The sequence below is a fragment of the Trachurus japonicus genome, chromosome 18 (genome assembly GCF_045865225.1).
Source record: "Trachurus japonicus isolate A0001 chromosome 18, Traja_1.0".
NCBI lineage: Eukaryota > Metazoa > Chordata > Actinopteri > Carangiformes > Carangidae > Trachurus > Trachurus japonicus.
This window is the reverse complement of record NC_140924.1, coordinates 3,945,623-3,973,277: the sequence shown is the minus strand read 5'-3', so window position 1 is coordinate 3,973,277 and position 27,655 is coordinate 3,945,623. Positions and strand designations below refer to the sequence as shown.

At 39.5% G+C, this 27,655-nt stretch overlaps 4 protein-coding genes and 1 long non-coding RNA gene across 7 annotated transcripts; 4 read left to right on the top strand and 1 right to left on the bottom strand.

Moving 5' to 3' along the window:
* Window positions 1-7,271: 7,271 nt before the first annotated feature.
* LOC146968393 (uncharacterized) lies at window positions 7,272-9,014 on the bottom strand. The gene is made up of 4 exons (XM_085759156.1): window positions 8,935-9,014; window positions 8,618-8,735; window positions 8,279-8,401; window positions 7,272-8,151 (listed from the first exon to the last, which is right to left on the bottom strand). The coding sequence occupies exons 1-4, from the start codon at window positions 8,965-8,967 to the stop codon at window positions 7,787-7,789; spliced, it is 639 nt and encodes a 212-aa protein (XP_085615282.1). The 5' UTR covers window positions 8,968-9,014; the 3' UTR covers window positions 7,272-7,786.
* Window positions 9,015-10,404: 1,390 nt separating this feature from the next.
* Window positions 10,405-12,372, top strand: LOC146968392 (putative high affinity immunoglobulin gamma Fc receptor IB). 2 transcript variants are annotated; one of them, XM_085759518.1, is made up of 5 exons: window positions 10,405-10,535; window positions 10,628-10,693; window positions 10,927-11,181; window positions 11,670-11,927; window positions 12,021-12,372. In XM_085759518.1, the coding sequence occupies exons 1-5, from the start codon at window positions 10,481-10,483 to the stop codon at window positions 12,209-12,211; spliced, it is 825 nt and encodes a 274-aa protein (XP_085615644.1). In that variant the 5' UTR covers window positions 10,405-10,480; the 3' UTR covers window positions 12,212-12,372. The 2 variants fall into 2 exon arrangements, with proteins under 2 accessions (XP_085615644.1, XP_085615642.1); XM_085759516.1 differs by having other exon boundaries at window positions 10,921-11,181.
* Window positions 12,373-12,499: 127 nt separating this feature from the next.
* LOC146968391 (uncharacterized) lies at window positions 12,500-13,887 on the top strand. The gene is made up of 4 exons (XR_015034241.1): window positions 12,500-12,576; window positions 12,706-12,768; window positions 13,297-13,373; window positions 13,842-13,887. It is a non-coding gene; the product is annotated as an uncharacterized LOC146968391 (long non-coding RNA).
* A 4,607-nt stretch (window positions 13,888-18,494) lies between these two features.
* On the top strand, window positions 18,495-22,011 carry LOC146968390 (putative high affinity immunoglobulin gamma Fc receptor IB). Its single transcript, XM_085759103.1, has 6 exons — window positions 18,495-19,303; window positions 19,395-19,460; window positions 19,710-19,970; window positions 21,006-21,257; window positions 21,348-21,492; window positions 21,893-22,011. The coding sequence occupies exons 1-6, from the start codon at window positions 19,249-19,251 to the stop codon at window positions 21,909-21,911; spliced, it is 798 nt and encodes a 265-aa protein (XP_085615229.1). The 5' UTR covers window positions 18,495-19,248; the 3' UTR covers window positions 21,912-22,011.
* Window positions 22,012-24,298: 2,287 nt separating this feature from the next.
* LOC146968389 (uncharacterized) lies at window positions 24,299-26,492 on the top strand. Of its 2 annotated transcripts, XM_085759144.1 has the most exons (5): window positions 24,349-24,477; window positions 24,672-24,707; window positions 25,496-25,618; window positions 25,785-25,904; window positions 26,039-26,492. In XM_085759144.1, the coding sequence occupies exons 1-4, from the start codon at window positions 24,423-24,425 to the stop codon at window positions 25,895-25,897; spliced, it is 327 nt and encodes a 108-aa protein (XP_085615270.1). In that variant the 5' UTR covers window positions 24,349-24,422; the 3' UTR covers window positions 25,898-25,904; window positions 26,039-26,492. The 2 variants fall into 2 exon arrangements, with proteins under 2 accessions (XP_085615269.1, XP_085615270.1); XM_085759143.1 differs by lacking the exon at window positions 26,039-26,492 and having other exon boundaries at window positions 24,299-24,477; window positions 25,785-26,001.
* The last annotated feature ends 1,163 nt before the right edge of the window (window positions 26,493-27,655 follow it).

Genomic DNA, 27,655 nt, shown 5'->3' with positions numbered 1-27,655 from the left:
CCTCTTCCTTTTCGTCTCTGCTCGTCTCCGTGGTGGCTGTGGCCTGGCGTGGCAGAGCCGGAGCAGGCATTATAGCCTTTTGGTGTTTGAGTGTGGGAAGCTCTGTTTGCCGTGGTGGATCATTGTGGCGCACGTCTCCTCTGGTATAACTACAGTGTGGCTGGCTGCTGTTGCCGGGGGGGGCCGAGTTGCCCCGCTGGAGGCCGTCTGTGTGTGGTGGTGGCTTCTCTTGCTGAATCAGGCAGAAGCCGTGCGTTTACCCTTCCTGATCGGCTGTGACGCTGCGCCGGCGAGGTCCCTTCAATCAATTATCGCCACGGCTCCTTGGACGGCGCTGCTGTTTTGTATGAGTATTTAACTCTGCCTTATTGGACTGTTCTGTGGCTTCGGGGCTCTCCCGAGCCTGCCTAGTGACCAAGACCGGCTCTGCGCCGAGCGTCTCATTCCAGTCTCAGGCATTTTAGTTAATTTCTTAATAATTCGCACTATTATAAAACAGGACTTATTTTGTTAATTTTGTTTAGATTAATTAATATTGAATTATTGTTTTGTTATTGTTTTCTTGTTAAAACATATTGCTTGATTTTGGTATTTTGTTAATGTCTTTGGAATCTTGATTTATTGTGTTTGTTTATTTGCAATACATTGTTTGTTTGTGTGTGTGATATTTTATTGCTGCGCTCAGCTGTGTGGCCTGTTTATTTATTTTCTCTTTTTCTTTGTGGACAGGTGCTGTGGGCCAAGCGGCGACCCAATCCCTGGTGGTGGTATTTTCTTCACGAATCCCCTTGTGTGTGTGTGTGCGGTGCCACGGGTGTTTTGGTTAGTAATCCCTCCCTTGATTTGATTTAGGTCCGCCGTGATGAGCCCCAGCCCTGTTCACCCCCTCCTCTCGGCCCCAGCTGGAGTGTTTATGCAGCCTTATTGATTGATGCATTTTATTTATTAATTGTGAGAAATAAAAAGAAAACTATTTTTATACTTCTCTAAAAACGTCTCTGCCAGTGGTGTTCGAACCTGTAGCCTGTAGTACATCTAACTGTTATTTACAACACATAACTATCTCCTGGGGCGAAACTCCCCAGGTGGCGTTGTCGTCAGACCCACTTACAGCCTTCATCTCGCCACACTTGCTTTGCATTAAAACCCGATGTTCTGTTTTGTCACTAGCTGAAGATTTATCCACTTGATCTGGAAAAAGAGGGTAAAATATGTTGATTTTTTTATTCAAATTGTACAGGCACCATCACTACATCATTACGTTACTGTCTCATTTATGGTTGTCCAGTATCACTGTTTTTACTTTTAGTGTCTCTGTCCTTACATAACTTGTTGTATGTCACTGTACGTCAAACTAACTGCCATTTTGTGGTATGTCATTGCATTATGTTGGCTAATTGTCTTTATTCTTTCTTCTTTTGTGTCATTGTTGTTGTATGTGCCTTTATTGTCTATATTTTAATGTTATACTCCCCCTCTCCCTTGCCCTTAGGAGGTCTTTCACCTCCTACCAGGCCATTGCCTCAATAAGAATGTATTCTTAGCAATTCTTGCCTGGTAAAATAAAGGTCTACCGTACTACTACTACAACCTTACTTAAACCTAAAAAATAAGATATAAAAAAAGCATCTTTAAGTAACTTTACTTACTGAGTTTGTTTTGTCTCAATTTCCAGACAGACAAAGCAAAAGCAATGATCGACATTAAAGCAGTACTAAAGAACATTCAGTTTTGGTTGAGTTTGGCGGCGCCTGTGGACCAAAGCGGTAGTGTTTTGCCTGAAGGAAGACTCCATTTCCCATGAACACTAGCGTGAAGCCCTGTAAATATCCTGCATTAAAATTAACAGAAGACATCAAAACTAAGTTTCTGTTTCCAGTGGATCATTTCAAAGTGAAAACACAAACATAATCCATTGCTTAAGTGCCGTTTTGCCTGTTCCCTCCTTGTTGTGACTCGCAAAAGTGAAAGTAAAGTGAGAGCAGGGTTCCTACCATGCTCCTCAAAGCTGCTTAGTGCCAGAGAAAGAGATACAGACCCCCTCAGACCACGACAGAGGTGTCATTCAACTTGTTGTAAGTCGATGTATCATCACAAAAGTTATGAAAATATTTTATGAAGGTTGAAAAGTTACTTAGTGTTGGTTTAAGCAGAAAACCACACTTGAGGCGATAGAAGCAGCACAGTTAGATGTGACCACGAAGAAATCATCTGAAATAAAAGGAAATGAAACACTTGTATCCATGGAAAACCAGACTCAAGTTTAAAGGGATAGTTCAACATTTTGGCAAATTGGCCATTGCCATAATACCTGTAGTCTTAGCAGTAGGTTTGTTACCTTTAATTGGTCGGTGCAAGCTATTTTTAGAACGGCGGAGCAGAGCAATGAGCTGCTCAGAGCTACACTACGAAGGCTCAGGGGATTTTCTTGGTTTCCCTTACTCATGAAATACACAATCCAACAACTCCAAAACGCTCTGGTGGACAAGTTGTGACCTGCACATTCACCACGCTATGAGATAATAACAGAACGTTACGAGATGGAGTTGTTTTCAAGTTAAATGCAGAGACTGCTTGCTGAAAAACTGCCCCTAACAGGAACATGGATCAGCGGTTTTGCATGAATTTACCTCTAAATACAGTGTTTTGGAGTTGTTGGATTGTGTATTTGATGAGTTTGATGAGGGAAACCAATAAATCCCATGAGCCTCTGTAGCGTAGCTCTGAGCAGCTCACTGCTCTGCTCCACCGTTCTAAAAATAACTTACAAAGGTAACGAACCTACGACTATAGGGATTATGGCAATGGGCCAATTTGCCAAAATGTTGAACTATCCCTTTAAGTGTGACTATTTTGTAATTATGGACCATTTCTACCCAGGTCTCCCCCACTCTATTGTTATTTGACCAGCATCCATGGGAGGCCTCAGCTGACAGGGCAACACGGTGTCATCACCAGCCATCACCACGACCTGCTGAGGTGGATCAATCTGTGCATCACCTGGTAAGAAGTGGATCCATATTGAGTTCTGACTTTAGAATACAAGATATAATATTTAATGCATACACAATGATGATGATAATCCTGGCTTCTGTTGTGCCCTATATAGGAGCCACCAGTGGTCCACCAGTGACCCCTGGTGGTTTTCAAGTGAATTAGTTCAAATGTGTTTTACATTTAATATTTCTGTTCTGTTCTCTAAAGCCTACTAAAATATAGTATATATGCATTGTGAATATTAAAACAACAGAAAATGTTGTGCCACTTCATGTCACCAGTTATCAACTATTAGCACTCAATCAATTTTCACTGTTATGCGGATGATACGCAACTCTACTTGTCCATGGAGCCAGATGACAGAAGCCGCCTCATCAATCTGCAAGACTGTCTGAAAGACATTAGATCCTGGATGTCCTCTAACTTCTTGCTACTGAATTCAGATAAAACTGAGGTCATCGTGCTTGGACCTAAACATCTCAGGGACACGTTCTCCAATCAGATCGCTACTCTAGATGGCATCACCCTGACCCCGAGTACAACCGCGAGGAACCTTGGAGTCATTTTTGACCAGGACCTTTCCTTTAGCTCCCACATAAAACACGTGACTAGGACCGCCTTCTTCCATCTGCGCAGTATCACTAAGATTAGGAATATCCTCTCCCAGAGTGATGCTGAGAAACTAGTACATGCATTTATCACTTCTAGGCTAGACTACTGCAACTCTCTCCTGTTAGGATGTCCGAAAAACTCTCTAAAGAGTCTCCAGCTGGTCCAGAATGCCGCAGCGAGGGTTTTGACAGGAGTTAGGGTTAGGGTTAATTTTCAAATTAAAATAAATAAATGATGATTAATTAAGTTGTTGCTTGTCCGTCTATTTGTCAGTTGCGTCTGCAGGCGAGACACACACATCCATTCATACAGAGCTAGAGACAGACCTATGTGTGTACAGACGGGTATAGATGCGAGTGGAGTCGATGTTTGACCAGGCACAGAGAGAGCAGGAGAAGCAGCTCCCTGTGCAGCCAGCCCAAGCGCCTGTGAGGATGCTAGGGGTGTCAGCGTTTACAATTTTTTCTACACGTGTAACCGGGGCTTCTAACCGACGTGTACACGGTTAAACGGGAGATAATGATCTCTTTCTATTGCACGCGGGGGGGGGGTCAAATTGTCTGCCGCCGTGCTGGAATCTTGATTGAAAATCAATCAATGTAGAAGCTCAGTGGCGCTGTTTTCAACTCGGTTCAAGGGGTGCGTTGACGCGCTGCTTGTGTGCCTGCGGGGCTCATCGGGGCTCCGCTCCGTTCAGATGTTGTGCTGAGCGTGAACGCACCTCACCGGCGCAGCGTGAAGAGAGAGAGGAGACGGAGGGGTGAAGCCAGTTTAGTGGGTTAGACATATGTTCAGTCTAAAGCCAGGCTCTCCTACTACAAAGGTGGCTCTCTTTTAACCCGACTAGATCACCATGGTAACTTATGCTTAGCTCATAACCGTTCAGAGTTTAATAATAAAATCGGCTATAAAAGCGCTGCTGTTAACTATTTAACTCATTTACAGCTGGCGTCACCTTTACTTTGACAGTGGATCTGGATCAGAACGGAGCGTTTGTACGGAGGGAGAGATCACACTGATCCGCTGCTGTTGACTTTCTCTCTGAGCGTCTCTGCCTGCAGATGTTCAGCTGAGGGAATACGCTGCTCAGCTGTTGAGCCGAGCGTCAGGAGCAAGTTGATAACAAGGGGGGTATTCCATCAAGCTCGCTTAGCTCAAAGTCTGGCTTAAATGGCCGAGTCTTGTTTATTTGAGTGAGAGTTCAGTTCCATCAACATGGCTATGATTAGCTCCACCTTGGTAACCATTGAAACATGGTCCTCGCTAAACCTGACACTTCCAGCTAAGCTCTAACTTTCTGTTCCATCAACCTGATCCTCAACTCCGTGGCATCACAGTGGTTAACACAAATTCCAGCCTTGTAACCATGGTGATTTATGCTTCCTGATGATTCTGGTCTGGAGCAGGATTAAGGTCAAGATTAACTACATTTATGGTCAAAAAATGTCCAAAAGACAGTTCTGCTGGTGTTTTTACACACTCACCGTCATGTAGGCCTAGCTAGGTAATGATAAAATGATAAGATATAAAAATTCATATATATATATATAAAAAGCCTATTAAAAAATTGAAAAGATGAAATTAATTAAAAACTAATAAAATGAAACTGAGGCATTTAAAACTGCTATTCACTATCACTTCATCTCCTTGAATTGATGGATTAGGTAAATATTGATTGATTGTTGATTGATTGTCTTTATTGTCATTGAAAAAAAGAATTCCAACGAAATTCACGTTGCTTCTCCGCTGTGATACCACACAACACATACAAGACAGAATAAATACACAACATAAAACCTATAAAAACATCATGAAATATTAGTATAAGTGAAATAAATATATAATAATATAATAAATATGATTTTCTACAGTCAATTATATTATATAATAATATAATAAATATGATTTTCTACAGTCAATTCTGAAATATATGTGATGAACCATATGAAATAGTTGTAATAAAAGTAATAAATATCACTTGTTAAAATAAATTAATACATTTTGAGAATTTATTTAGGTCTTAGTCTAAATGAATTTTTAATAGGTGGGTAGGGATACTGTGGGCATGGTTAACAAGCTGCCATGTAAAATTACCCAGCAGCCCGTTCATCTGACCACCTCCCTCACTCGGGGTGTCAGTAGCTACAGCTTTCACTATACAGAGTAATTTTAATAGTTTAATCACTGTTTTAACAGACAATCCATCTAGAGCAGTGTTTCCTTTTCTTCTTGTACAGTCATGTTTATCATAAATCTCCATAAGCAGCTCTAAGTAGCTGTGAGAAGCTTCGGTGCGTTCGTTCCCTTTGCTTTTGGCCATTTTATGGTATTTTCGGCACTCGACTGATGTGGGCTTGGACCAGGTGAGGCTTACAGGTGAGGCTTGAATTAGCGTCAAGTGGAGCCAGCTGATCTCGTTTGATGGAACGGGTCAGGGCTAGGTTTGGAGTTCTCGTTAATTCAAGCTTCAAGATTACACCATAGTCGGGATGTTCTTAGCGACATTGATGGAGTACCCCCCAGCTTCGTACCGTGTTAACTCCGGGGGGACCGCGGGGCTAGAGGTTTTGTGGAGCAGGAACATGAACACAAAGCCTGGCTATGTTGAGCCTCCTTCGCAGTACAGGCCGGAGGAGTCGGTGTTTTGTTTTTTTTCCTCTGCCTTTATTTTGAAAGGACAGCTGGAGAGAGACGGGCAGGATACGCGGAGATAAAGTGAGGGGGGATTGACACGCAGTTCCATTAATATCTGAAGCTTTCAGGCAATGTTATCACCCCTAAAAATACTATATTGGTGAGAAATGAAGGAGGAGGAGGGAAAAAAGGTGTGTAAATGATTATTGATTTTTCTAAACGGTTATAATTTTTTATCCGTGTACAAGTATTGCCACTCAGAATTAATTACGTTAATTTTTCTAACACGCTAATTTGCAGTGTAATTAATTAATCTAATTAACGCGTTAAACTGACAGCCCTAGTTATGACATTGACATAATGTTTATGACACGTTCATGATTGTGTCATGTCAGTCTTATGACAGTGTTATGTCACTCTTATGACGATACCTTCAAGTAAAGTGTCACCAAAATGTCACGTACCTTTGCGTGCTGCAAACTTTTGTCGCCTCTCACTGTGCTGCATGGTCTTGTACCATGAACCAATACTCTGTGCTACATACAAGTCATAAGTTGTTCAAGGTTGGCCAGAGTTATAAAATCATTTAATAATTTACAGAATCTTGTTACTTTTATTATACTCAGTTGCACATGGACTCTTTACCGTTTTATAACAGACCAGTTTAACCACCATACAGCAGGAATCAACATCTGTTCCGTTATTTTAAAATTAAACACATATTTCATATTAAAAAATTTTCATGGTATGATTCAGTCCTTGATTGTGTTGTATCTTTTGTTGTATTGTAATCTAATTGTACCCATTATGCATTTGAAATGTGTCTATGCTGACCATTACTTTTTCTTTATTCAGCCTTATTACCTGTGGGGTGGGTTATGGCCAACCACCTTTTGCAGAAGTGACCACACCCACTCTGGTTCACAGCAACCAAGTGGAAAGCTTGTCACCAGTTGAACACGAAGACAAAAGAACTGGGTGTTTCTGAATTGTCTGTTTTACTCCCTGATGAAGGCTTGATTGAAACGCATAAGTCATTCTAAACATTAATTAAAGCTATTTTATTTACTCAAGAGAGTGCCTTGGAGTTTTTCTTTGCTTTTCACATTTTCATATTATTTGAAATACGCATCCAATAAATGTCTGTTCAAACCTTCAAGTTGGTTGTGTTGTGTTAATGCTCATGGTTGAAGAAACCAGGTAAACATACTGGGGGCCAGGCCACAAAGCAGACAACAAGGTTAACATGTAGTATTTCAAAAAACAATTTTATATAAAAAGTATAAATGTGAACAAAGACGTGACAAAAATAGACTCAATGTTCATTATTTATCTTATTGGCTGTAAATGTATACATATTTAAAGATTAATTTAGCCAAGCTAAAGTTGAAGCTATGAACAATTATAATACATCTGCCTCATCCAGCGTTTTGAATTAAAATGTGCTACTGCATTGTCTGATGGCATGAAACTATATTTTGTACATTTTGTTTCAGTGAATGTCAGTAACACAGAGGGATTTTTTTTGCCTCTTTTCTTCAAATTAATTTTGCACATCTTCATCCTTCAATCTGTGCCACTTTGTAATTAGAGTCTCGACCGGCTCCATCAGTTTTGCGCTGTTCAGTAGCTGTCTCCTTGTGTCGTTTTTAGTCTGGTCGAGTTTCCACTGGGTTCGTAAAAAAATTTCCTTTTTTCTTAATAACTCCTCTGGTTTATCGAAGTCCTGCTCCACTGACTGATGATCTTGTTTGTTCTTTTCCTTGTCAGCTTCCACCTTCTCTAACTGTTTTTTTAGTTGGTTCCTCTGGTTCTCCAGCTCAGCTTTCACCTCCATCAATGTTGTAACCACATCTTCTTTCTGTTGGTCTTTCAGCACGTTATTCTTCACCACCTCAACGTTCTCACCTTGGGGAAAAAAACAATGAAAATTCAAACATAAATTCAAAGCATTTGAAACAACACAAAATGCAACATTGATAAGTTCTTAAGATATTTTTCTTACATATCTTTGTTTTTCCAAGTATTGACTTACGTCTTCCTTTATATATGGTACGAGCAACCATTATAACACCAATAACACTAAGAGCAGAGTCAATGAAGCTCCATGCCCAACACATGTGATGATACATTGTGGAAATGAGAGCAGCCACATCAGCTGAAATCAAAACAGAGCAACAGAAAAATCAGTATATGTATCATTAATTTTTAAAATTATTTTAATTATTTTAAATTAGGATCATGCTTCAGTTATGTAGCTTGTTGCAGTAAATGCACCTTGGTCAGATAATTTCTCAGAGAAATGTATGTTTTACACACAAGTGATACAAACATTTCAGTCAGACATTTTCAATGATAGAACCACTACACATACCTCCACACATGTGTATAAGAATAAGGAAGAAAACAGTGTCATAGGAGAGCGATCCACTGAAGGTCGATGGGAGCAGTTTAAATGACAGCTCCTCCTTTGGGTTCAACTTCATGTTAGTCTAAATATATTAAATCAATTTCAGCAGCGAGAGAGAGAAAGAGAGAGAGAAAGGGTTAAATGGATGAAGAAAGGTTTAAGTAACACAGTATAGTAATGAATGGTTGTATCTGTATTAACAAGTGAACTTGAGAATAATCTTTCCATGACTAGCAAAAAAAGGAAAATAACAGTTGATGAATCAATAAATAATTGATTACCCTCTCATGCTCTGGCTTGTTACCATCTGTCATGTTCACTGGTGACTGTATGACGTCATGAATTTGAATTGAGTTCTCATTTAGGCCAATAACTGAGCATAAAAAAGAACAAAAAATGACCTTAAACATTGTAGAGTAAAAAAGAATAAGTAAAATACATCTTGAGGGTGATCACAAGGTTTTGAACAACAACTATGTAATGGCGCTTGATGCTGAAAATTGTCATTGTGACCATAACCACAAAGAGCAGAGACTTACATTTCCATGACAGGAGAGCAAAGACAGCCATAACTCCCGTCAAGACGTTACGCATAAACATGATGATTCAAGTAGACGTGGGTGAGACAAAATAAGCTGAAATTATTAAACAAAGACAACATGACATTCAAGAACACTTCATATGGCTCTTACAGAAAACCAATAACATAACAATACAGTTGTGATAATAGTTTAAGCATGCATTCAAATATTTAAAAAAAGAATTCTGAATATTAGGATTGAATAGTGAAGAATTGGATGATAAAATACAGTGAATAAAAGCTTACATACCTGGTTGTTGCAACAAAGTCACTGTGTGTTAGCTGCAATATTGGTGATCTGATACTCTGTGATCTGTACTTTGGTCACTTGTAATCTGGGGGGGTGTTAACTTTTCCAGGCTGTATATTAAAACATTTGCATGAATGTAGGTTAGATATTTGACTGTAAGGCTTTCAATGAAATCAAATGGCACATTACATTGTGCAGTAGTTTCCCTCTGTTTGTGTTTTATTCACTTTTAGCACAGATAAAAAAACAGAAAAATATATATGATAAATACTAAATATACAATATTTTGTGAAATACAAAGCTGTCAACCATCTCATTTTCATGTTTTGTCCTTTTGTGAAAATATTTTCTGATCTTTATAAAACACACAACATCCCCAAAGTTCAAATCAGTATGACTGTTAAAGGACTCGTCGACCTACTAACACATTGCAGATCCTTCATTTGCCTGAAGGTCAACGTGATGCACAGACACCAGGGGGCAGAGTAGAGCTACTTTCTGCTCTACAGATGGAGATGATACAGACAAAGAGCAGGGACATGTAATCCCTCAGAAACCTGCTGCATGGTCAACTCTTTACAGGTTGCTTCCTAATGTTCATTTATATCATGCTGACATCAAAAACAGAAAGCTCAGTTCATCTTCAAAACCATAACCTAGAGTCATGGTATTTGTATTGTCGTCTTTGACAAAACATCAAATCTACACCAAGCTGGGATTAAGAAAATGTTTTATGTCTAATTCAACTCATCATAGCCAGAAGCAGGAGCAGAAGCAGAGTGACACGTTTTCTTATTCACTACCGACACACCACAACATCGTTTTCTTCTTTTGCGGAAAACAAAAGAAGTGAATTAGAAGACGGTGACCTGTTCTATTCTACTCTGCCTCATGTGTTTCGACTTCTCACCCGCAGCAGCTTCAACACCAGAAATAATTCAAACAGGAAGAGGAAGTTAGAGCCTATTTTACGTCTCAGGCTGCTCTTCAGCCTCTAATGCTCAGTCCGCAGCAAGACATCATGGGGGTGACAGCTCTCTGCATCAGACTGTGTGAGTACTGAGGCCAACAAACTGTATGTTTTTGTTATTTTTAACTAGTAGACATAAGTCAGACGTGCAGCTCTTTTCGTTTTCCTCTCCAGTGATGTTGATGATGTTGGTCCTTGTGGATGCACAGGTCGACCACAGGGACTCTATTCACAACTTTGGTAAGTTGAGAAATTCCTTCTTTAAAGCTACAGTATATTACTGTTGATTGTGTAATTTCTGTGCAGAATTGAAAATTAAACTACCATTACAAGCAAGCTGACTGCTGAAATAATAACGTAATTATTGATTTGTTTTGATGACATGTTGTTAGTTATGTTGTAAAATGACATCTGAAATCTGATTTGAATGACCTCAGTGTAATCAATTTATTTATTTTCTGTCTCAGATGCAGCTTTTCCTCGTGTTGTTCCAGACAAACCTGTGTTTATTGAATATGATAACTTCTCTGTAAGTTGTGAACATGTCCGTGGTTCCAGTGAGTGGAGAGTGATGAAGAAACTCAAAACAGCTCCTACAATCTCTTCAAACTGGAACACATCAGCACCGTCCTACAACGTTCATCCTGCCTTAGGAAAAGACAGCGGACAGTACTGGTGTGAAAATGAAGCCGGACAACGAAGCAGTGTCGTAAATGTCACTGTGACCGGTATGTTGACCATATAAGTTAACAAGTTCCTAATAATTTAAACAGAGACACACACTAAACTAAACTTTTGACTTGACTTTTAAAAGTCATATTTACAAGAAATTGAAACATGCATTATATTTGGTTTTAAGCTGCATAATAGACCAAAGGTTCTGACATACCAGAAATCCATCCAATATTTGGAAATCATATTAAACTGCATATCAAACATCATAAAATAATTAATTGTAATTTAATATTTTTATCCTTTTTCCGTGTTTTTTCACTGAAAGTGCTGCACAAACTGAAATGCTAATTATTGCTACTGTAATTACTAACCTGTCGATGTTTGTAATTGATAATTGCAAACATCAATATGTTGTTATTTTTTGTTAAATACAGGTGACCCCTTCACAGCCATTCATTTAATGGAAATGACTTATGACTTGCATGACTTGTGTTTTCTAATACACAAAGATATTTTATTAACTTCTCCATCACATTTTCAGCATCTTATATAATCCTGGACATTTATCCTCGTCCTGTGATGGAGGGAGATAATATGACTCTACGCTGCAGAAACAGGAAAAATCTGAATCAATTACACATCGCTGATTTCTACAAAGACAACGACCAACTTGAAATTTATGGAAGTTATCGGACCATTGAAAACGTTTCTAAGCGTGATGAAGGACTGTATAAGTGCAGCATCTCTGGAGTTGGAGAATCTCCAGAAATCTGGTTGGCTGTGTTAAAACAAAGTGAAGGTGAGTTCCTCTCCTTAACATGTGCACTTTTATTTCTCCTCTAGTGTCAAGATGAGATGATGATGAAAATGTGTCAAATTTATTCTCTTCTAGATATTATTCCAGATGTTCCTGAAGACCCTCACCTCCCTCACAGTCAGCCCCGTAATGTCCTCACCATTCTGTGGATTGCTGCTGCCATTCTACCTGTCACTCTGCTGCTGTTTTCACTGGGATTACATCTGTATATGAAACACAAAGGTACAGAAACTCTTATGTTTAAAAATAAATATAAAGATGGGTAGCAATGTTTAGCATGACAGAAACATATCTTAATGACTATTGGATGGATTCATATAAAATTTGGTCCAATCACATATGTTCAGTTCTGTTTTGTTTTTTCATCAGTCTCAGAAGAGAGTGATGTCATCGATTCACAACATGCAACAGCTACTGTCCAAAAACAAAGGAGGGGAGAAGGTACATGATTTTACATTGTTTTTAAAAATATATTTGTATGATAAGTTATTGGATGGATTCATATAAAATTTGGTACAGTGACATATGTTCAGTTCTGTTTTGTTTTTTCCATCAGTCTCAGAAGAGAGTGATGTCATTAATTCACAACATGCAACATATGCTACTGTCCAAGAACAAAGGAGGGGAGAAGGTACATGATTTTACATTGTTTTTAAAAATATATGATACGTTATACAAGTGCAAAACACACACCGTAATAATACTAAAATCAAATTACAGCTTGTTCGGAATTTCCTGTTTTCTGGTTTTAATGTTTCAGTGTCAGGTGGTGAAGATGTAAACAATGTGACCTACGCTGTTATAGACAGAAAGACGAACAAAGGTAGTGTGTTGCTTTTACTCAACACATATTTACTTCCTTGTAGTATTGTTACACTGTTTTTTTTACCTACATGAACAAAATATCAAAAACGTCTACAAAGCATAAATATCTGCTAGTCCTAATAGGTGCAAATGATAATTTGACCATTTCAGTTATGACCCCCTCAGTGGGTTTTTCTGTGCAGACTCAACACTTTAAAATGGTCTATATGCAATTTTCTTTACAAGTACAGAGGCACAATTATGTGGGTCTGATGGTAAGAAAAGCATTTGAATGTCATTCTAAATAATTGCTAAACACCTGAATAAAAGCAGTTCAGATAAAAGATTAAGAATGTTTTTTTCTTACCTTTGACTTTTTCTTTCACTTCCCATCACGTAAAATAAAATAATTGGATTAAAAAATATATACATAAACATATTTTTTTATATTAAGTCAAATTAAAATTACTCACAACCTCCTAAAACTACATAAAGTTAATCAGTAATTTATGGCGTAGTAAGATAAGTTTGTTTGTTTCCCAAACAGAGAAGAAAGCGTTGAGAGAAGACACAAAGTCGTCTTTGTCAGAGGAAAATATGACCTATTCTCTGCTCACCTTTCAGGTAAGACTGAAATTACTATAATATTACAGTCCACTGTGTAATTAAAGTGTCTATTTGTGCTTGCGTATGGATCCGAGTCTGAATGTGTTTGATATAATGTGTCTGATATGACTTGTACAGCACATTGGTCAACAATGGTTGTTTTTAAACGTGCTATATAAATAAAATTGAACTGAACTGAACTGAACTGAACCAAGGTCCAACCATATATAAAGCCAGGTATTAGATTTTAACTATGGTTAACAGTTCAATGTCCAAATGCGGGGATTTAAATGATTACCATCTAATGAGGGCAAGGCCATTTCTCGCACTGCAGATCTAATCTACCCCTGGTTTATCTACTGGTCTTAAATCAGGTTTAAATAATCTTAAATTCCTGTAGTAAAACGTCTGATTTCCGGAGTATTTATGTGAACATCCAGTCCAGCTCCAATCGTGTTGTTAGTTTTTGTGTGTCTTGTTTTACAGGTCACGACACCTGACTGAAGAACTGAGGAGATGGTCTGGTTGAAAGTCATATTTTCACTCTTAATCTTTTTTTTTCTTTTTAGTCCGTGTGAAAATATGCTATTTTGTTGAATTTAACTTCAGAGCTTGTTCATAGAAGACATGTTAAGATTCTTGTGGTTTAAAACCATTGCAACCAATGTAATGCAAAATAGATTTAATAAAAAGTTAGGCCTATTTAGTTATGGTTCAATAATTCACTGTGCACATGGCAATCTATGAAACTTAAAAGAGAAAAATCCACCCTAAAATGCAAATGGTCAAAGTTTCATTATGTTGAACAATTTTGGGAGCAATTTAACATACTACTAAAAGGACTGTGTAGTTCATCCACATCAGTCTTGTCTGACACCTTTGTCTATTTTTAGAGTGAGCGGTTTTTTTTAGATGAAAAACCGTTACACCACTTTGTTCCATTTGCACTGTGAAGATGCTACTGCTGTTTGCAGCTTATAAATACACGCACTGTCGTCAGCTACCAGTAAACTGTTATATTAATATGACCAAAACACCACTAAGCCATACACTCACTCACTAATGCTAACATGTTACTGGGTCATGACAGTATTTATAGCTCACATGCAGTCTTAGCTTACTTACCTCAAGTGTTTTGCTGAACATAATGTCCACTATACTTACCTTAAGTTGTAGTTTTGCTGAACATAATGTCCACTAGTGGCAAAACTATGCCAATTGTAACACTCTAATTAGCTCGATTTTAGCGCAAACAAAATATTTAGTTTGCCAATCTAACTAAAACAAAACAAATAATCTCAATCAATCAAATATGCATCAAGTTTAGTGAAGCTCACATGAAAGTTTGGCAAAGATTAAGTCAAAACATTTCAAAATTTCAAAATGGCAGCCCTTTTATCACAAGAATAGTTTGCATTGTTATCAGCATCATCCACAAAATGCACCAATATGTTGTTGTTGTTTTTTTCAATGTACTGGGCGATAACTGTTCAATAAGCCGTCCATTCAAAAAATTCAACAAAAATAATAACACTTGTTTTCTACAACATATCATTCAATTAGCATAGCAGAGCATTTCGGCATTTAACCAAAGACAGTTGAGAAACAAGGCACCCCACGACGAGTCAGTTTCCTGTATCTGTGTCACGTGGGTTTCGCCACGACAGCTCCCGAGGGTATTGATGCCGATGGGAGAGCGGTCGATTATTTAGCCTCATAATCACCAAGTTAAATGTAAGATAAACAGGACTAGTCTAGGTCAGCACATATTCAGAACAATCTGACACTAGAAAGGGCAAATTTCAGACGGACAAATCAGGAGAAAATTAACTCAACAACAATACACTCTCACGAGATCTGGCACCGATCACCGACCGAACGTCAACTAACATTCACGGACACCATTGCTCACCAATAATGTTAGCGGAAGAAAATAAATAGCTCCCTTACCTCAGCTGACAGCTTTTCCACACGTTCACACTGGTCGCTGCCATCATCAGCTTCTCCCAACCTTAATTTGACACTCTCGACGCTTGCATTGCAATGTTCGCCGCTGCCGACGCTCCCGACGCACGTTGACGCCAACTTCCATTGAAAATGAATGACTTCCGGCCGCCAGTACACTCCCGACGGTTTTGATGTGAACTTACCGTTAGGAGACAGGAAGTGTAACATTTGATCACTGGCACAGCTTGAAATGAGCCATCTTGAGTAGTATAGTAGCTTTATTTTTTTTTACCGTTTATAAGATGGCGGCCATATTGGAGAAATGACGCATCAATTAACGCTTAAAAAAAAAGCGCAATTGCTGCGTTCGAAACAACTCAGAACAGTTGAAAATTCAGATTTACAACTTGCGTTCGAGACGCACCACGCCAGAAACAATAACTAAAAACATGGCAGACTTTGCATTCAAAGTGCATCACATAGGTATAAAAACATAACAAATAGCACAAAAGCAACTAAAAGCGAATGTTTTAATGTATTTTGACATTTAATTGCATTTTAATTAACATTTTACCATTAACAGTGTGGCTCTGTGTGGGTGCAAATTGTTGTGTGGTGGTCAGGTAGATTTTTTTTCGCCGAGTGGGAGCTCCGACTTGAGGTGACATTCAATTCCCCTTTTTGAAAAAAAAAAAAAAAAGGAAAATGTAATAAGTTAACATAACCTGTTGTTTGTTAGTCATCTGCATTACCGGAAAACCGCGGAGTTTAACGTTTAACCCTGAACCACCACAGAACTTCACAGAGAGGGAGCTCACACTGATAATAACAGTCATGCTAACGCTAGGCTAAGCGGCTAACCTAGAAACCGGATGTCACTGACCTTTCTCTCGAGTCTCTTCGAAGCGATGGACCTGGTGAAGCCCGTCGTCTTTCAACTTTTCTGAACATCATTTACAGAGGGCAGGTTTGCTGCTGTTAAGTCCTGAGAAGTCCACCACGCCGAGCTAACTTAGCTAGCAACGGATCTCCGAGGAAACTCTACGACCGTCGGACTGGACGACAGACAGACTGACTGACAGACAAACCAGTGACGATGCGGTCAAACTTCTTCTTTGTTTCATTCGGCGGGAAACTGGTTGTTGCCGCCGCCGTCGACCCGTCGTCTTTGTCTTCTCTGGACTCCACACCATGGCAAGTAAACCTCCAAACAGTCAATGGTTAATTTACCCAAAATTAACGATTACGGTGCGCGACGGTAAATCCCACTGGTAAACTGCAGGTGAGGCGTTTAGGGAACGTGTGTAAATTACAGCTCCAGGAAATAACGTGACTTATAACATTTGGCTGATTAAACCTGGTTAAAGTTATGGTAAAAACCTGAGGGCTGCTGTTTGGTCACATTACCTCTCCATTTCACTTCATTAGTGTCCCTTTTAAAGGAGAAATTGGATTATAGCAGATAACATAACCAGGGTTGCCAACTTTTGGTCCTGGGCTGGAGTGAGATTCTGTTGGCGGGGGGGGGGGGCGCTGTCTATAATAATAATAATAGTTATGTTTATTGTAGTTTTTCTCTCTGCCTCTCTCTCTTACACACACACACACACACACATTATACCTGCAAACTGAGTAGGCTAGAGGTGTTAATAGGTGACAAAAAATATCCCTCTAGGGGGGTCTGGGGGCACCCCCCCAGGAAAAAAATGTGATTTTAACATGTATTTGAAGCAATCTGGTGTACTCTGAGAAGAAAATAAAGGGAAAACACAACATTTGCTTCAGATAAGAGGGAAAAAAGCAGATCTGTGGTTCCTATCATTGTATGGCTGGAGTGTATGAAACTGGTCTAGTGGGGAGCTGTGGCTTTTGGCCTGGACCAGCCTATTGAGCCTATTAATATATGAAAGGACAGAACAGACATGTCCTGTTCAGTCTTCTACTACAGCCTGATGATACAAGTCAGGTCCTGAAATGTGTGTTTCTCTTCTGTAATAAACATTATAATAAACACCCATTCAGAGTTTGCAGGTATGGCCCACGTGCATGCATGCGCAGTTGCGCACACACGTACACACAGACGTACACACACACACACACACACACACACACACACACACACACACCTGTTGCTGCGCTGTCTCTCTCTCCTCTGCTCTCTGGACTGAGCTGCCTGGCTGTACTTTTGTTCTACCAAGTCTGTATCTTGATTTTATAGTTTTCAACGGACTGGCCCAACCAGCCCGACCGCAGGCGTCAGTTCGAGCCGCGTTCAGGCCGAAAACAACTCGGTCAGGTCAGGTTGTGTCTCGGGCTTCGCTCTCTCCCTCTTTTTTTTGGCCATCGGATTCGGACCAAGTCGGGTCCAGGCTTCAACACCGTGCCGCTGTTGGGGGAGGGGGTCGCGAATCGACAACTCCCCGTCCTACTGTGCTGTGATCACAGGCTTGAGCAGCCGTCCAATCGACACGCGGATAAGCATCACGCACACCAATCAGAGAGCCTATGAGTGCCAAAGCTTGCTTTAATTTTTTTTTTTTTTTTTGCCGAATCGCTTGATTTTGGCGTGAGAATTGTTTGAGTGGCGTGAGAGCGTGAGACAGGACCTAAAAGCGTGTGACACACGCCAGATGCGTGAGAGTTGGCAACCCTGACATAACACTAACACAGGTTTAGATAAGCACGATAAGACATGAGTAAAGTAGGGGAATCAAGTGTGGTGTGTCCCATATAGTGACTTCACGCAATGAACACGCTGTCAGTAACTAGAAACAAGAAGCATAAGCAATTAGCAGAACGTACAACACAAAAATAAGCGTTTGGTTCGCAGTATGGAGCCGCTGCCTGTCTGAAGCATTCGTTCACGATCACAACCTCTGCGTTTTTTTTGGGCCCAGATGGAACTGGGTCTGTTCCTGTTTCTAGTAACACCTGTCTGGTGTAGTTGTCATGTTACAGGCCAATGGGATGTTAAGATCATCTCCATCCAGTGTAGCATCAGCCAAACAGGCTTGTATGATTATTTTAATGGTTTTCATGATAGAGTAGCTTTGAGGCTCCCTCATATTTACAATATTATATTATTTCAGCATTAAGGGACAATTGCATTCATGCAAAGACAAACTTGATAGCCTCTCATTGTGACTCTTGATAGAGACAGAGACACAGGGAAACGTGAGGTAGTGAGGCGCCGCGGAGACGAATGAACAGGTCCTCTGTAAGAACTGAAACTCTTCGGTGGTCGAATTAAACCACGACCACATATTTGTACGTGACTCATCTGAACGCGCTCAGGCTCTGCAGGTGTCTGCATGGACGGAGAACAATGTCTGCAGCACCGGACAACTTCAGCGTCTCTGCAGGTAGGAGCTGATTACTATTATTATTATTATTATTTATTTTAATTACTGAAGAAACACACGATGTCACATCTATTTAATGACAAAGATGAAGAAGCCCCGCAGCAATACACAAAACAGATCATTAATACATGAAAATAGAACAGAGGTAAATAGTAACTTAACCAAGCTTGATAATAATGATACTAAGGCTTACAGGAATATGAACAGAGAACAATATCAAGCCACTGTAGCAGGAAATGAAACGGAGCATAAAAAATATGGCCAACTCCTAACTGAGCAGGTCTACTGAGATGCTACCCCCTAGTGGCCAGGAGTACTCCTCAATAACCATTGTACCTACAGTACATATGCAGAAGACACATTTAAACAGTCTTTTTCTCTTATTCACTACCAGCACAGCACAGCATTGTTCTTCTCTTGCTGATAAAGAAAGAAGTAGAAGTAGAAGACGGTGACCTGTTCTATTCTACTCTGCCTCATGTGTCACGACTTCTCACCCGCAGCAGCTTCAACACCAGAAATAATTCAAACAGGAAGAGGAGGTTAGAGCCTATTTTACGTCTCAGGCTGCTCTTCAGCCTCTAATGCTCAGTCCGCAGCAAGACATCATGGGGGTGACAGCTCTCTGCATCAGACTGTGTGAGTACTGAGGCCAACAAACGTCATGTTTTTGTTATTTTAACTAGCAGACATGAGTCAGACGTGCAGCTCTTTTTCATTTTCCTCTCAGTGATGTTGATGATGTTGGTCCTGGTGGATGCACAGGTCGACCACAGTGAAATTGTTCGCAACTTTGGTAAGTTGAGCAATTCTTTCATAAAGCTACAGTATATTACTGTTGATTGTGTAATTTCTGTGCACTGACTGATGCAACTGATTGAAATTAAACAACCATTACAAGCAAGCTGACTGCTGAAATAATAACCAAATAATTGCTTTGTTTCGATAGCATATTGGTATTACTCAGATGTTATGTTGTAAAATGACAGCTGAAATCTGATTTGAGTGACCTCAGTGTAATCAATTTATTTATTTTCTGTCTCAGATACAGCTTTTCCTCGTGTTGTTCCAGACAAACCTGTGTTTCTTGAATATGAGAACGTATCTGTAAGTTGTGGACATGTCCGTGGTTCCAGTGAGTGGAGAGTGATGAAGAAACTCAAAACAGCTCCTACAATCTCTTCAAACTGGAACACATCAGCACCGTACTACAACATTCATCCTGCCTTAGAAAAAGACAGCGGACAGTACTGGTGTGAAAATGAAGCCGGACAACGAAGCAGTGTCGTAAACATCACCGTCACCGGTATGTTGACCATATAGGTTAAAGGGATAGTTCATCATTTTGGCAAATTGGCCCATTGCCATGATCCTTATAGTCATAGCAGTAGGTTCGTTACCTTTAATTGTCGGTGCAAGCTATTTTTAAAACAGCGGAGCAGAGCTACGCTACGGAGACTCATGGGATTTCTTGGTTTCCCTCATCATCAAACTCATCAAATACACAAGGAAAACCAAGAAATCCCATGAGCCTCCGTAGCGTAGCTCTGAGCAGCTCACGGCTCTGCTCCGCTGTTCTAAAAATAGCTTGCACCGACAATTAAAGGTAACGAACCTACTGCTATGACTATAGGGATTATGGCAATGGGACAGTTTGCCAAAATGTTGAACTATCCCTTTAACAAGAAACACGCTAAACTTTGGAAAAAGTTTGGACTTTTGGACTTTGACTTTGGAAATGGTCTATAGTGAACAACTGTATATTTTGATGTTACGTAAGATATGGGTTGTGATGAAGGATGTGTCAAATCTGTCACAATTTGATTTACCGCCAGATAGACCAAGGTTTCTGACATTCCAGAAATCCATCCAATATTTATAAATCAGGTGGCAAAAACTGCAAAAATAATCAGCAGAAAAATAATCAAAGACAATTTTGTAATTTAATATTTTTTACCCTTTTTCTGCCTGTAAAGGCTTTTTCACTGAAAGTGCTGCACAAAATGAAATGCTAATTGTTAATAATTACTAACATTTCATTTTTCATTTTTCCTTTATTTATTCAGGGAAGGTCAATTGAGAGCGAGCTCTCTTTTTCAATGACGCCCTGATTACAAAAACACAATTATACAGTATACAAGGTCATGATTCACAATTACACCTACACCAATTAACCTATTAATGTCTGTAACTGTTAATTACAAACATCAATATATTGTGTTATTTTTGTTAAATATAGTTGACACCAGCTATTCATTTAATGGAAATGTCTTATGACTTACATGGCTTGTGTTTTCTAATACACAAAGATATGTTACTAACTTCTCCATCACATTTTCAGCATCTAATGTAATCCTGGACATTTATCCTCGTCCTGTGATGGAGGGAGATAATATGACTTTACACTGCAGAAACAGGAAAAATCAGTCACAGATCGCTGATTTCTACAAAGACAACGACCAACTTCCAATGTATGGAAGTTATGGGACCATTGAAAATGTTTCTAAGTCTGATGAAGGACTCTATAAGTGCAGCATCTCTGGAGTTGGAGAATCTCCAGAGATCTGGTTGGCTGTGTTAAAACAAAGTGAAGGTGAGTTCCTCTCTGTTACATGTGCACTTTGATTTCTCCTCTAGTGTCAAGATGAGATGATGAAAATGTGTCAAATTTATTCTCTTCTAGATATTATTCCAGATGTTCCTGAAGACCCTGACTTCCCTCAGAGTCAGCCCCGTGTTGTCACCGCCGTTCGGTGGATTGCTGCTGCCATTCTGCCTGTCACTCTGTTGCTGTTTTTACTGGGATTACATCTGTATAAGAAACAAAGGTACAGAAACTCTGCCTCTAATGTGTAAATAGCACTGGTCCAATTTACGAATCATGTCGCAAACTGGATTATAAAAAGTGTTAATTACATACAGCCCCTCAGGATTTAAGGACGAGTGGCAATGTTCAGCGTGACAGAAAGATATAATGATAATGAGGGGTGACATTGAATAGTCGACGATTCGATGAGGTCTGATTCGACTATCAACCTCGCAGCAAGATAGTTCTACTCGGTCTCGTGATGCGTTAGACTATGGGTTAAACTAACAGAGGAATATCCCTTTAAGTCAGGTTCAATTCATCTTCGATTCCTATAGTGTAGTTAGTAAAGCTCTTGATTAGCTGAGTATTTATGTGAAGCTCCGATTGTTTTGTTAGTTTTTGTGTGTTGTGTTTTACAGGTCCCTGACACCTGACTGAAGAACAGAGGAGACGGTCTGCTCACGTGTTTTAATGTCAGCAATGGAGCAAGTCGCAGTTTAACTCTCAATCATTTTTTTTTATCTTCATGAACATGTGCTATTTTGTTATATCAAACTTCAAAGCTTGTAACAGGGATGCAAACAGCGCGCCGAAAAGCGCAGCTCACTTTTTTCACGGCCAATTAGGTGACTTGTGTGAATCTTTCAGATCCGAAGAGATATTGTAATGTAATTATTTGTTAATGTTGTTAATGGTGAGCGCCCCCTCCCCCCTGCCCGCCCCCCCCGCCCACACACACACACACCACACACACAATTCCTCTCTTTTTTGGTCCTGACCCGTTTGCATCCCTGTTTGAAATTGTAATTTTAAACTCTTTAAAATCATTGCCACCAATGCAAAGCACAGAATTAAGTTATTTTTTAGTGAGACACAGGACAACGTGAGGTGATGAGGCGCTGCAGAGACAAATGAAAAACTGAAACTCTTCGGTGGTCGCATTAAACCACGACCACAAATTTGTACGTGACTAATTTGAACGCACTCAGGCTCTGCAGGTGTCTACATGGACGGAGAACAATGTCTGCAGCACCGGCATCAGCACTGGACAGCTTCAGCTTCTCTGCAGGTAGGAGCTGATTGTTAGTGTTATTATTTAATTTAATGACAACCATTGTACATATGTACGCACGTTTAAATCATTCACACTGACCCTGAAGGCATCCTGAGTGACCTGCACACTACACAGTGATGTTGTGGGTTTTCTGTCTCACGCTTCTTGCGTCATCACCTCACTTACTCTGACCACATGGCAGTGAAAGCGTGTGTACGCAGGAGGAAGTGTGTAGCGTGCAGCTCTGAACAGACGCGTTCATCTCAGGCCCGTGTCGACATCCCTGCACCGGCTGCTCTTTAATTTCACAACTGACACTGAAACTATTTTTAGTCCCTTTTAAGGCCTGAGGCTCCCCGTGTCTGTGTTTCAGTGTCAGTATCATGACCAAAACACACTGCCAGAGGAAATGTACACACGTATATTTTTTTGGTTTGGTTCACTTGTTTCAGCCTCTCTGCACCCGAAACATTAAAAACTGCTCTCCCCTGTTGTTTTTCAGAAAACAGAAAACTTGCTGACATCCCTGAAGTCATGATGATGAACTATAAACACACTAAAACAGTAAGTATAAACAGACAAGAGGAGGGGGGTAAGGTATCAAACAGTTGTGAGGTTTGTTCGGCTCCATCTAGTGGTTTAAAATGAACAATAACCCGGTGTCATCATGTAGAGCAGGTGTCACGTTAGTTCCTCCGTCTGTTCCTCAGAGGAGTTTGTTATTTGTGCTGCCTCATGAAGCACAAATGTGAACAAAAAACAACAGGTTTTTGCAGTCAAGTCTCATTAATAGGACCATTTTTAAAATGGAAATACTAATGTAAAAGCACTGCTCCTTATTGTTTTGTGTTTGGGATCAGATAGATAGATAGATAGATAGATAGATAGATAGATAGATAGATAGATAGATAGATAAAACTTTATTTATCCTCAGGGGGCAATGTCATAAATATAGGATAATTTATCCATCCATCAGTTCATCATTGATACACCATGTAGGTCCAGGTCTGAGCACTATGGCGCCCCTTTGTGGACAGTTAAAGTAACAAGACAGAGCACTGACAGGCTGATATAGAGGAGTTCACAAACTAATATCAACCAGATTCATCGTAACTTTAATTTTAACTGATTCATCAGGCGAGATGAGATATAATAAAATTAGATTTTCCTTTATTTATCCCACTGCGGGGAAATTTACATTATTGCAACAGCTGGAATTAAGAACACAAAATATTAAACCCAGACTAACTAACAGTGGGCCTTAACTTAAAGTGCAAGACCAAATATTCACATTTACTTTTCATTCATGATCCTCACATACATTGGCCAGATTCCAGATTTTTTGAGTCGTCCCTTCCACCTTTCACCAATGTTACAATAAAACAGCAGATTAACTGGTTGTACAACGCAAGTAGATGAAGAATTAACTTGCACTGTTTCAAATTTTAGGGGCAAAATGCCTCAATTTAGAGGCAGTCTGGAGCCCTGCAAAACAATATACTATAAACAGTATATGTACATAAACATGTACAGTGACAAAGAAGTGATGAATTATGTGCAGATATTACATTGGTATTGGAACCCCTCTCTATCATTATAGTTAGTTCCTCATTTATTCATTGCATGAGTTGCAGAAGATGAGATTTCCTCTATAACAAGGCGTCTCTGTCCGCAAAACCACGGCTCACTGCCACCATTCAGAAAATTTGAAAACAACTTCCCTTCACAAAAAGTATAAAAGGAACAGAGGTAGCATTTTTTTTAATCACTGCGACAAGTTGGATCACTTAGTGTTCAGGATCAATTTCTCTTTTTTTTGCACAGTTGCTGTTACTGTATACTTTTGTATTAATTTATTCTCTCTGTCTTGTCCAAGACTGATTTGACCAAGCGTCATGAAGGCATCAGTGGGATTCATCGTCTTGCTCTTCACTCATTTGGCTTCAACAGGTGTGTTTTTTTACTACATACAGTATTATCTACTGTAGTAGAGACGGCTCTGGTCTCAGTTACAGTGGTGACAACATGTGTTTCTGTAGGTTTTCACTCTGTTTACCAAACCACCCAAACTGCTTGTGGATGTGGTAATTCAACTTGTTTTTTTTTTCTTTTTAATCTATTTTCTTCACTTGACTGATTGACAGCACCAGTGGGTGGAGACGACGCTCCGGATCTCAACAGTAAGTAAATTTAAGTGTGCTATCGATCAAAATGGGAATGAAACCCACAACCTCAAGTTGAATCGGTCACATATTGATCAGACAGACACATGATCAATCATCACCTCTCTGAGCACTAACATGAAGGAGCTGTAAACCTGTGTCCATGTGTCTGCTGAAAGTTTTTAGTTGAAATAACAAAACTGAAATTGTAAGGTGTTTTTTACTGGAGGATGAAATTGGAAAAATTAGGTTTGTCCCTAAAACACATGGAGAATCTGTCAGATTTGAATGTGTCAGAGATGAAGGGCAATGGGCATACAGAAAATAAATAGTAAAATAAAGAACTATATGCACCAACTTACCTGTGGGTATGTAACATAAATATCTTCATATATTTGTGATGATGATCACCCTACAGACACATGATTGGATAGAACAGATCAGGTGAGCGAGGACATCTATACTGTCCTGTACCTGAGGCCTGTTCCAAGTTTCACTTTTTCACACATCCAACCTCTACAGCTGTGAACTCAGTGTGACTTTTCCTGGTACAACGGATATTAGTTTTCTTTCAATGCCCCCATGTTTGTACATTTCATTCCTACTGTATCTGAAACGTTTTTGTTTAACTCAAATGTCTATAAGGATGTTATTTACATATCCACTTATATGTTTTACTCAGAACAGTCATGACAGGCTTCAAAACGATTATTCTAGTTCTGTTCTAGTTTATTTAGCGTTTATTGGCACACTCTACTTTAGCGGACGTTCCCACCACCACTTGACTTTTTCCTCTATTCTCTCAGGTCCCCAAGTTGGCATTGGCCTTGACGTCGGCATCGTCATTATCATCGTCGTCGTCGTCATTGTTGTCCTTGTCGTTGCCTTGGTAGGGACGGTGAACTCTGAAGACAACACAACAGAACAGAGTAAGTCAGGACCTTCTTTTTCCACTTGTTTCACAATGTTTGAAGTTTTTCACTGAAGAAAAATTAAACACGGCGTTCCTCATCTTCCATTTATAACATTTTCTGGGCAGTCGCACAGTCGTCTCTTTGAGTTTTAATCGCATTAACTTGACCTTTTGTTCTGCAGGTAACAGAGACAAATATCTGGGCATGTGCTGTGATTGTCTCGGACAGATGTGCGTTAAATTAGGTGCCGCTCTGTTTGAAGCAGGTTTGGACGAACTGACTGAATCCATCTGAGAGGCAGGTAAGTGATTGTCTTTTCCTATTTTATCCATTATTATTTATTATTTTAATTGAGCCATCCGTTATTAGTCAGGCTAAAGTTCATGGACAGGAGGCAGATGTTCACATGTTTGTGTCTTTTCTACATCACCACAGGCGGACTTCAGTCTGGTTCTGGACACATCGACCACAGAGAGGAGGCGTGGGGGCTGTTGTGTAGATGAGTGGACTAATTCAGGAATTTCACTGATTTAAATATAAATCTGTGACACATTAACATGAAGTAGTCTAATCCCTTCCTGGTTCCTCTGTACTTCCTCTATAACTGTTCCAACGGTATAAAGCCTCTTGTTCCTTCTCTTCCTTGTTGTATTGTACATATATTCAAAGCCTGCTAAGACTTTTTTTAATGTTTTTTTTATATGTTGAATTTTATTTACCATAGTTGGTTGTTGGTTTTAGCCAGAGCTTCAAGTGTCTAAAGGTGTAGTTTGTCATGTTGATGGACTGAGAATGCAAAAACCTTTTAACTCCTTTGTGATAAAAGGACAGTAAGAGAAATATGTCGTTCCTGACCATCAACCTTCATTGGTCGTGATGTCTGAAATAAATTGATAAATAAAATGACTGTAACAGATTTACAAAATGTATCAATTTATTCATCTTATGTTCAAACTGACATAGTGTGGCTGGACATGTAGGTATCAGTCAAACCCAACCTGAATCAGACGCCATCATAGATACAATAGATAGATAGATAGATAGATAGATAGATAGATAGATAGATAGATAGATAGATAGATAGCGGCTAAGGGAAAAATACATAACAACGACAAGACAAGAACACAAATCATATATAGATAATAAGACTGTAGACGGAGGTAACTCAGGATGAGTAGTGATTTATGGAGATCAATTCATGTTTACAGAATTTACTTGTTTGTACTTCTACGTCTTTATCCATGAGTTCTGAATCTATGAATATTGAAATATGCCACTGTTTGATCCTCAGTGAGACTCCTCAAAATGTCTCACTCTAGAAATCCCATCATCCACATCCTGTCTCTGCTGCCACCTAGTGGGGAAAAACCGTTGTTGCAGGTTTAATGAATCAACATTGATTTGCTCATTGATTTTCTGAGTGCTACTGTTCACCCGGTAGCTAACATGTGTCTGAACAGCTGGTTTGTGGTAACAACTTTTCTAGGTCTCAACAGAAGAGACAGTAGCCATGTTTCCATCCAGATTCGAATTACTGGGAAATGCGCATTAAAACAAATTTGAATCCTGTGTGTTTTCATCTATGGACTTCAGTTTATGCGAATCTGGGGATTTTGATTCAAATTACAGTGTTTCCATCATCATTTTCTGATGCGATACATCTAGATGCACATCTAAACAGCTGATGGAAACTTAACTAGTGTTTCATTCTAAGTTTACAAGAGAGTCTAAGCGTCTCATTTTGTTGGACTGAACAAGATGAGTCATAGGAAAATTATGAACAACTTTTTTCCCTGCTGAGAGAAATTAAAGGGATAGTTCACCCTAGAATGATATTTCGCTCATTATCTACTCACCCTCATGTTGACTAAGGGCTGGAAGAAGTTTCAGAGTCCACCGTCCCTTCTCTGAGTTACAGGGGGTCTTGGAGTAGCAGTGCATGTCCATATAACGGTTGCAAAGGGACACCAGAGCTCTTCGTAAAAAAACACACACCAAAAAACATCCAAATACCTCCATGATGCTCGTATGTAATGTCCGTCTTGTGCTGAA

Excerpts from the sequence above, each read along its gene's own strand:
- LOC146968393 (XM_085759156.1), bottom strand. The coding sequence starts at position 8,967 with ATGACAGATGGTAACAAGCCAGAGCATGAGAGG. Across the intron at positions 8,736-8,934 it reads ACAAGCCAGAGCATGAGAGG|ACTAACATGAAGTTGAACCC; the intron begins GTAATCAATTAT and ends TAATATATTTAG. Across the intron at positions 8,152-8,278 it reads TACCATATATAAAGGAAGAC|GTGAGAACGTTGAGGTGGTG; the intron begins GTAAGTCAATAC and ends TTTTTCCCCAAG.
- LOC146968390 (XM_085759103.1), top strand. The coding sequence starts at position 19,249 with ATGCTCAGTCCGCAGCAAGACATCATGGGGGTGACAGCTCTCTGCATC. Across the intron at positions 19,304-19,394 it reads AGCTCTCTGCATCAGACTGT|TGATGTTGATGATGTTGGTC; the intron begins GTGAGTACTGAG and ends TTTTCCTCTCAG. Across the intron at positions 21,258-21,347 it reads TGTGTTAAAACAAAGTGAAG|ATATTATTCCAGATGTTCCT; the intron begins GTGAGTTCCTCT and ends ATTCTCTTCTAG.
- LOC146968392 (XM_085759516.1), top strand. The coding sequence starts at position 10,481 with ATGCTCAGTCCGCAGCAAGACATCATGGGGGTGACAGCTCTCTGCATC. Across the intron at positions 10,694-10,920 it reads GGACTCTATTCACAACTTTG|ATGCAGCTTTTCCTCGTGTT; the intron begins GTAAGTTGAGAA and ends TTTCTGTCTCAG. Across the intron at positions 11,182-11,669 it reads CGTAAATGTCACTGTGACCG|CATCTTATATAATCCTGGAC; the intron begins GTATGTTGACCA and ends TCACATTTTCAG.
- LOC146968389 (XM_085759144.1), top strand. The coding sequence starts at position 24,423 with ATGAAGGCATCAGTGGGATTCATCGTCTTGCTCTTCACTCATTTGGCT. Across the intron at positions 24,478-24,671 it reads CACTCATTTGGCTTCAACAG|CACCAGTGGGTGGAGACGAC; the intron begins GTGTGTTTTTTT and ends ACTGATTGACAG. Across the intron at positions 25,619-25,784 it reads AGACAACACAACAGAACAGA|GTAACAGAGACAAATATCTG; the intron begins GTAAGTCAGGAC and ends TTTGTTCTGCAG.